This window comes from Gavialis gangeticus, unplaced genomic scaffold (genome assembly GCF_001723915.1).
Source record: "Gavialis gangeticus isolate Ggan-Ray unplaced genomic scaffold, GavGan_comp1, whole genome shotgun sequence".
Taxonomy (NCBI): domain Eukaryota; kingdom Metazoa; phylum Chordata; order Crocodylia; family Gavialidae; genus Gavialis; species Gavialis gangeticus.
This window is the reverse complement of record NW_017729024.1, coordinates 152945415-152955063: the sequence shown is the minus strand read 5'-3', so window position 1 is coordinate 152955063 and position 9649 is coordinate 152945415. Positions and strand designations below refer to the sequence as shown.

Below are 9649 nucleotides of genomic sequence, written 5' to 3'. Positions count from 1 at the left end.
AAATGAGGCTAAAATTACCTCCAAAAATACAGATAAACCAAGTTTCTTTTTGTAGCCACACTAAAGTTTTTCCATGTGGGTACTCAAGGTTTTTGTTTTGCTTTGTTCTGGTTTTGTTTGTTTTTTTTTTGGGGGGGGGGGGGGGGGGGTTAATTTTGTTTGTCAGGCCAAATTAGCCAAATTAGTTCCAAATTCTTTCAACTGAGCAGAACTCAATCGTTCAAGTCTGTGTTTGACGCTCCCACTGGTAAGTATCCTCCCCCCCCAGACTTCAGCCTGGGGCTTCAGATACTCCCAAATCCTATGTGCAGGCCCCATGTCTAGAGGCCTTGGAGTTCAGAGGCTCCTAAGTCTCACTTGCCCTTAGCTAAAAAGCCAAAGGAGGAAGCTAGGGAGAAAGCTCTCTTCTCCATAAAAATATAATGTTTAGCCAAGATCCTCCCATTGGGAGGCTATAAGAGACTCTTGGGGGGGGGAGTCTACCCACAGTGCATTGGACAAATCTCTACCCTTAACTACACAGTGCCATTCGAAGTGATCTTGGCCCACAAGAGGCTGCTATTTATATGCAAGCGCTCTTGATCAGAGCCAAAAGGATTTATGGTATCTTTGAATAAGGCATGGTAGTGCCCATTAAGTGCAGTCCCCTTCATAATTAATTCCTTTGTAAGTCCTAATGAGCCACTACATGGACTACATTTTGTCTTTCTCCATTCCCACAGATGAGCTGTGCCTTTCTTTCCCACTACCAATGATTCCTGTTTCTTCACCAGCCTTAAATGTCTGGCAAACATCATCAAATGGGGCCCTTATGCCAAGAGCCCCTTGTTCCAGTCATGAGTTGGGGCTAATTAGCACATGTTAGGGGGTATCTGAATACACACACATACTGAGTGGTTTTGAGCCATGGGGTCACCACAGCTTGAAATGCTGTTGACTGTTGGGGCCCAGCCCAATGAACCATATGGTAATTTATAAGATTTTTGGCTTTTGATTAATATTATGCAGAGGAAATACTATGATCACCAGGTCTCTTGAGAGCTAAAAATGTGGCTTTCCCCGGGACTTGACCCTGGCACTTCTGGCCTGCTGATCCCTGTGAGTTTCCTCAAATACAGGAGACTTGACTACACAATTTTGTGGTAATGGAGGACTACCTTTTTGCTTTCCTTCTGACTTGCTTCTTGGCCTTTTGGCTAAGAGCAACTGAGATTGCAGGTATCTGAATCCCAGGTTTTCTCGGCCCCGGACTTACATGTAGGATGTCTGCTACAGAGTTAGGGAGTTCCTGAAGCACCAGGCTGATGAGTCTGGGAAGGAGGATACTTGGCTGTTGGTAGAGCCACACAGACTTGTTTTGACTGAGTAGAACTCAATCATTCTTGGAGCTTGACTATTGGGTTTTGCCCAGTAGAATTTGGAACTGATTTGGCCCTTGAAGCAAACCAACCAAGCATAGTTTGTACTATATATAAGTAGGTACAAAAACATTGCTTAAAAGTGTAGTTATGGAGTACCTATGCTAAAACTTGCTGCAGTTTAAAAAACGACACCAAGTCAGAACTTTTTTTACACTTTGAGTGCTTATTCAAAATCTCTAGGTTTATCTTGTGAATCAGGTTTGCAAGCGTGCATAGCAATATGACTTGGTTATGTTATTTACCAAAGCTAATTGAAGCAGATACTTGTGAAGCCATTGGGAGGTGAACTATCTCCAATTCACTAGATTAATCATGGATATTTGGAGGATATTTTTGCCGTGCTATATTAGGAGGACATCAAATGACCATTGCAGTCATATGTTGTTATTTTCAGGCTTTCTTCACTTTTATTCTAGATTTCTTCTCATCTTTGATTTCTTCTCTCTCTTACGGCCTGGCAAACCTGCTGCCATGATAGGTTTTCCCCCCTGCCATACCATTCCCTCACTAGATCTCAAATTAGTGGAGAGGCTGTACTCAAACTTCTGGAATCCTCTGCTCAAAATGTTTCTCTTTTGTTCCTACTGTCCCTCCCTCCTTGCATTTATCTTGACACCTTCTTCTTGCCCAGATCTAGTCCACCTCCAACAATCCTCTATTCATTTACCTTTCTCTAAAAGTGCAAAGTTTCAGGAAGTTAAGGTCTTGACTCCATGTACACAAACTTGCGGAGAGACAGTAGAGCTGATGGGATGTAATCAGGTCTGTTATATCTCATCTTCATATACTGCTGTTAACAAGCATGCTATCTCTCGAGAGACAAATCTACAGTTTGAGAACTGAAACTAAGCATCGCAGAGATAATTAATAGATTGTTCGAGACTAAGCACGGAGTCCCATTGGGTAGAGTGGTTTTCTTTAATCTTTACTAATCTATAGAGGAGCCTCTGGGAACCCCATAAGATTGGGCCCCTAATATATTCTATTGCCTATTGTGACCTATTTATAAAATTTATCTAAAAAGGCTATGTGAATATGTTGTCTCAAAAAGTATATAATTAGAAGTTATAATCCCTATTCTATAATGATATCTTTGAGCATTAATATAGCTTAAATTAAAACTATCTTTTTAGATAGGTTTTTTTTTAAAAAGCATCTTAACAAAAATAAAAATACAATTAAATAAAAAAATCCAATTTAAATAAATCTGGGGTTTGCTTTTTTGTGTTTTGGTTTTTTTGGAGTTTTTTGGGGGTTTTTTAATCATTGATTTTTATCTACCCTGCATTCAAGGATTTCAGCTAAAAGGTAGTATGTGCACCCATTTATTGAGTGGCAGTTTGTTTTGTGCTCTCTTATAAATGAGAGGCCCGGCAGAATCAGGATGAAGCTAAAGTGTGGGTACTGATCTGTGGTGCCTAGAGCTTTCCCTTTGTGTGTTCTCTACATTGCTCCCATGAAGCCCAGAATTGTTGACTAACAGGGCTTGTGGTATCTAGCTGTCAGGAAACTGCAGTAGGACAGCAGGCTCTAAATCCTGCTGTGTTCTGGAGTTAACTGCTTTGCTTTTGCTTGGTTTAATATCCTGGCATCCACTGTCAGAACAACCTAGAGGATACTGAGAATTTCCTATCTTCCTGTATAGGTGATTTTTTTTTTTTTCCGTCATGCATCCAGCTCTTTCATGCCCAGCAGCATCCTTGTGTGACTGTCCTGTCAGTGGATCCTAGGATTTGGTTTATATCAAGGCTGTCCAACTGGGAGTCCACAAGTTCCTTAAGCCTCCTATTCCACTGCCATGTCGTGGGGGAGGATCTGGGAGGGGCTGTGCACCATCAACGCTGCCTGCTCAGCGAGCAGCAGAGGAGGGGGAACTCCTGGAGGCCCACCCCCACAGCTTATGGTGCGTGCATTGTCCAGCATACTGCAGTTGGACAGCCCTGGTTTATATATTGATCTTGAACTCATTTCAAAAGTCCATCCACTCAAACATTTAAAGACAGTTGATGATTTTTACGTGTCAGTTTTAGACATTTAAGCACTTAGGAAAATGTTTTTTTCTTCGGAAGCAGAAATGAAATTTGTTTCCAGTCTCAGCTGAGTGCCTAAAAAAGCTATCAGTGTTTTGGGGCATTCATTTCCGTCTTAGCCATCATAACTGCAGAGGTTGTGATTCATATAAATATCTCACCCTTTGTAAAAAACCTGATTCAGTTATATTGCACTGTCAGTGGGTTTCATGGGTAAATTACTGAGTTTCAGAAAATATATCCTTGTTTTCACTTGCAATTATACTCTTTAATTTTGTTGCAGGTAACTTTATTTTTGTAAGATGAAAGAAGTAAATAGTAGTGCCTATTTTTATCACTGAATGGCTGCTTTACTTAACTGTATTCTAGCTCTTACTTTTCTCCTTTTTATGGTAAATAACAGGTGCTTTTTGAATTTCTCATACTGTGGAAGGTTTTTTGTGAAGCATTTTGTTGACTTGTTGCTCTGTTAAATCTGATGCATGTGATTTGAAATGAAGTTACCAAACTTAATAAAATATTAAGTAGCTTTGTCCTGGAAGAGTTTTACCAATTTTAGGAGAATTATTACTGATTTCTGTTAACTCTGAAACAAAAATGTGACTTTCACAGTTTCTGTTGAATAACAAACACACACTTCATTGAAGTGGACATAAACAAGTAATGCAAAGCTGTTTGCAATTATTCAGTTTCAGTCCTTGCTTTAGTTTTTCATTTTAACAAATTATAATACTCTTTGGATGAAACCAAAGCCTTACCAAAAAAGGGTTCCTTATGAAGTTATATAACTTCCACATGCCAGTAATGATTCCATTAAAAACAGCTAGCAATTGCATAATTTTTCCCCCATAGCCTATAGTTGGTATGAATATCAGCAGCAACTGCTTCCTTTGCTCCTTTTGGTTTAAATTAAATTAAACAACCCTTTTATTAGTATAATCTTACTGACTTCCTCTTACACATTCAAAAGATTATTTCCAAATCCTTAAACTGCCAGTGATACACATGTATATTATATTAATATATCAGATAGTGGGAAGAACTGCCTGAGTCTGAGGGTGGCCAAGCACGGGAACAGGCTGCCTAGAGAAACTGGAGTCTTCATCCCTGGAAATCTTTAAAGAGCAGGTTGGACAGACACATGCTTTCACTGGTTTAGTCAGGGATGCTCCTGCCTTGAGCAGGGAGCTGAACTAGATAACCTTGTGAGGTCCCTTCCAGCCCTACTTTCCTATGATCCTGTAATTTTATATAATAAAAAACTAAAAGAATTTATTCTTTCTATATGTCTATAAATTCCTGCTTCTTTCTCAATAGGTGAAAAACCGTTTGAATGTCCAAACTGCCATGAACGTTTTGCTAGAAATAGCACACTCAAATGTCACTTGACCGCCTGTCAGTCTGGAGCTGGAGCTAAAAAGGGAAGAAAGAAACTGTATGAATGCCAGGTATGTAATAAGAAGTGGCAGGTGGAGAGTCTGAGGATGCTCACCACGAGTGGCTCAAGAGCACTAAAGTGGGAATCTTGGTTCTCCTCAGCCCTAAAGCAGTGTTCTGTCGTGGACAAAAGACTGTTACTCTCTTTTCTGCCTGTTCTTTTCCCCAAGCCTGACTGGTCTTTCCCCCATACTCTCCAGCCTGTCACTGTCTCAGTCCTGTGTATTCTGCATTCTTGGCTCCATGCCTTATTCCTAGTCCTTGCTCGCTCCCTCCCTGTCTTCTCCACAGGATTCTCAGCCCAATGTCGGTCTCCTTGCCCAGCCAGTGCCAGCTGAAGGAGTAATATATGGTCATTTGTAATGTGGAGATGGTGTATACACAGCCTAAATAGCACTAGGAGCTGTGAGAGGCTTAATTACTCTTGAGGTGGATGGAATCTTTCAAGATTTTCACATTAAAATCAAAGGCTTTACTGAGCATTTGAAAACAACAGTGACTTTATAACTTAGCCAAATGGAGATGTTTTTTCACAGGCACTTCTCAAAACTGCTACCACCTTCCAAACGTCCAGTCTCTGTTCAAAAGCATGGGAATACAAGGAAAAGGTCATCACATTTTTTTTTTTTTAATATAGCCAACATAACAATGTATTTTTTTCTCAAGGCCTGTTCTTGGAAATGGCTAAACTACTCTAACTGGAATTTACAAAAAAAAAGATACACCTGGCATGAGGAATTAAAGTCTAAACTGTCAAATCTGCCAAAGTTGTAAGGAGCAAAAGTATGGGCATTCATTTGTTGTTTTTTATGGTTTGGTGGCAAATGTTGGGCAAGCTTCAAATTGGCAGTGCCACCAGAACCTTATCTTAATTTTAGAAAAAAGGCATAATGTTTTCTTCAGTAGTTTGGCAATTTTAACCTGTAACTTTTGCACTGATAGAGGAAAAGGAATGGCCAGAGCTCTCTGATCCAATTTTCCTCAGGAGCAAAGTGGAATACAACATATGAATTGCACATTTAAAATATTCTTCATTTTGATAAAAAATGAAGATCCAATGTATAAGTGCCAAGGGTATATCACTGTCTTCATGGTAGGCACAGGCCAGAATTTAAGTGGCACATTCAACTTCTGAAATAATCTACTTGTAATCCAGATTTCTCTTGCCAGATTTGTGTTAACCCATAACTTTTTTAAATCCTTATAGAAAGAAATTACAGCCTAATAATCTAACCTCTGATCCAGAATATGCAATGTACTTTTCTTTGTCAATTTTTTATTAGCATTGCTTAACATATTGCATCTGTTATTTCAGGTATGTAACAGCGTGTTTAACAGCTGGGATCAATTTAAAGATCACTTGGTAATACACACAGGGGAAAAACCCAACCATTGTACCTTCTGTGATTTGTGGTTTATGCAAGGCAGCGAACTGAGACGTCATCTCAAAGACATTCATGACATTTCAGAGCGAATAGTGGCTGAGGAGATTCTCCCAGTGGAAGCTGTGGAAACTGAACCAGTGACTTCAATGACTATTATAGAACAAGTAGAGCAAGTTCATGTGCTACCCGTAATTCAGGTACAAGTGGACCCTGCACAAGTAACTGTGGAACAGGTGCATCCTGATCTTATACAGGACAATCGGGTAAAAGGTACACACATGGATGACCTACAAGAGCAGGTACAGATCAGTTACTTAGAAGTGGAACATATTCAGACTGACCACGGTGCTGAAGTGCATGTAGAGGAGCTTCATGTTGAACATGTAAATCAGCTAAAAATGCAGGAGGTACAGGCAGAACTTGTAGAGGAAGCCGATCCAGAACAAATAGAGACTGAAAACTTGAATCAGAGGGACCTGGAGGAAAGTGGACCTGGTCAAGTAGGTGAGATGCAAACAAATACAGACGATCATGACCAAGCTGAAGATTTAAAAACTCAACAAATAGTGGACACATCAGATGAAAAAGTGGATGCTGAAAACTAATGAGTGGACCATGCATTTTTAGGAATGAAATACCAAATTATTTTGTTAACTTTTACATTGAGTTTTGTACCATCAGTGGTCAGCTTTCCAGTACTGCTGCCCTTAGGAAACCAGAGAAGTGGACCAAAGTTAGAATATTTCATATACAATTCTTGTCTTGTTACTGCAGAAAGGATTTTCCCTTTTCTTGTAATAGCATGGAGCAAAAACTATTCCAGCAATGGGCAGCTTTATGGGAAGTTTAATAACTGGTGGAATACCATGCCCTGATGCATGTAGTTGTCACTGACTTTTTTTTTGCAGAAGCAAGCTCTTCTTAATATATTGTGTGTGTGTGTGTGTGTGTGTGGCAGTAAAAACAAAAAAAAAAGTAGAATCTGTGCATTCTAATGTATGTGTGGATATTTACGAACAGTTGGTTTACACATCTAGAAAAAGCACAGATCAGTTTGTCATCCAGAAACAATGCCTTACAGTAGCAGCAATCCTCACTTTACTTTCTTCTTAATTGAGCAGCCTTTTTTCAGGCTAGAAATTTTGAAGTTCTAGACTGAGGAGAAGTGTTGGCCCTATTAAGTTCTTGAAGCGCAAAAATTCTTGTGCCTTTTCAAAACTGACTAATTAAACTTCCACAAAGCTCCTAGAGGGGTTAAGAAGCTAATGCAGTAAAAAGCAATGTAGATAATGTTATAGTGCTTTATATGTTTGCTTCACCTTGTCAGCTATATTTTTTTCATTCAATTTAAATGGGAATGGAGGAAGAAATGGCTTCCACGTTGTGAGAGTCCTGAAGAGGACCACTTAAAATAGGAAAAATTCAGCCAAATCTGTTAAATATGAGCTGAATTAAAATCCTCTTTTCACCAGATGTTTTTAAAAGCTTCGTTTTATGAATACATTTAAAAACACATGGATAGAAAACATGTCTGTAAGATATATCAGGTTCCTGGCTTGCTTTTTTTTCTTTTTTTTTTTTTTAAATGAAACTTTCTCTGACATGACCCAAAAATCTTGTGCTAAAAATTAAAGCCATAGGTATGAGTGCTAAACTGTGCATTTAAAAGTAGGACTGTAAATATTTTAATCAGTATTATTAGACAATAAAACAGTACCAACCACAAAAGAAACTTTTTGGCATTATTTGCTTCATCCAATAAATTAGGAAATAATTGTCTTCAGTTTTAGCACTTGTTATCTATATACAAATAGTAAGAAAGTTTGTTTAGCTGTAATGTTGTAAAGTATTCCCTCTTCTTCTAGTGTAATAAGTATAGGCCAGATTCTTATCTCATTAATGAAAATGAACTTTTTCCAGATTTGCTTTGATAGAATAATTAGCTCCATATATGGAACTTAAGTGTTTGAATTTCTTTTCAAGAATGCTAAGGATTTTCATTTTCCACTAATTATTTTAGCAAAATGCAGGGGTGTTCACCACTTCTGATTAACAGGAATATTTATTCTCATAACTGAGGAAGGAAACATTTTATGCAATTAAATTCTTACAAAATCTTAAGATCTGCAGGACTGCTTACACTGATTTGATTATTTTGTTTATGCTCCTGAAAGTATGGTATTACTCTTCCTCTTGAATCCAAGTGCTTAATCTAGTCTCATTCTAAACAATTCTCATCTTCCATCACTTCCCTTAAGAGACTATTCCATTATAAATATGGGTGTACATTAAGCTGTCCAGCAACTTGAGAAATAGATTGCATTGTTTCTGTTTATGCTGTTGTTTACATTAAAAAATCAATGCGTTTTGTAAGTATAGGGCCTATTTCTGTTCTTGGCCTATCCCTGTTCACGACAGAGTAGAAATTGGTCCACTGCGCTTGTTTGATTCCTGTGTTGGGTTTCTGTCAATTCACCACACTCAGTTTCACTAATTTCAGTTAAAGTAAGTAATTAGAAAACCAATGTGAATATTTAACATTAAATATATAAGCAAAAGTGATAACTTCTTTTAGTCAGTTACAGGATTTCTTCAAATGTGCTTCAGGAGTTGCATGTTTTTAGTAACAACCAGAAAAAAGCCAGTAAAAAGCAGATGAGAGTACCCGAAAGGGTAGAGATTTGTTGGGATTTGGGTTTTTTTTATGATTATGTGCACATGACCACATGTAACATTTCACACACTGTTCATGTAAAAGCAGCAAAATGTAAGCAGTTGCCCGTTACTGCAAATTTAAACTGCTTGTTTTTAAGTAACAAAGCCAAAATAAATTCAGGCTAATCACTAGTCTAGTGCAGGGGTGTCAAACATTTAGCCTGCAGAGATGCTGCCACAGTCTCCTTTGGTGTCTCTGCTGGTCCTGCCAGCACCTGCAGTCCCTCCACTGCCACCATTACAGCCACTGCAGGAACCAGCCTACAAGTAGCCCCACAGTCCAGATCTGGCATGGGGTGAATTTGATACTACAGTCTAGTGTACATTAAAAAGGCAGGAAGTATTCACCAGTTTAATTTGAGAGAAGGGTATGGGGAGGGCTTACTCATACACTAAAAGCAACAAGCAGTTCAGAAGTAAAGGCTACGTGATTAATAGCGTACATCTCCCCCATAGCAGAAGTTTTCTGTAGCTAACACCTAAGGCAGTGGTGATTCATGGGGGTGCGACTGGCCGCAGGGGGCCCCCTGTCGGTGACATTGGCCATGGGGGCACCCCCCACCTCCAGTTGCTGACTGGTCTAAGGTGGCACCAGTTGCCCATGACCTAAGGGCAGTTTACTGATCTAAAAAACCAGAAGACCAATATCTCTTGATATGTG

At 39.0% G+C, this 9649-nt stretch overlaps 1 protein-coding gene across 3 annotated transcripts in view; it reads left to right on the top strand.

The window, feature by feature from the left end:
* Positions 1-8835, top strand: part of ZNF131 (zinc finger protein 131) — a 60322-nt gene extending 51487 nt beyond the window's left edge. For all 3 annotated transcript variants that reach the window (XM_019517909.1, XM_019517908.1, XM_019517910.1), the window contains 2 exons: positions 4769-4899; positions 6204-8835. In XM_019517909.1, the coding sequence (XP_019373454.1) occupies positions 4769-4899; positions 6204-6878 (806 nt within the window). In that variant the 3' untranslated portion in view covers positions 6879-8835. The remainder of the gene's footprint in view (positions 1-4768; positions 4900-6203) is intronic.
* The last annotated feature ends 814 nt before the right edge of the window (positions 8836-9649 follow it).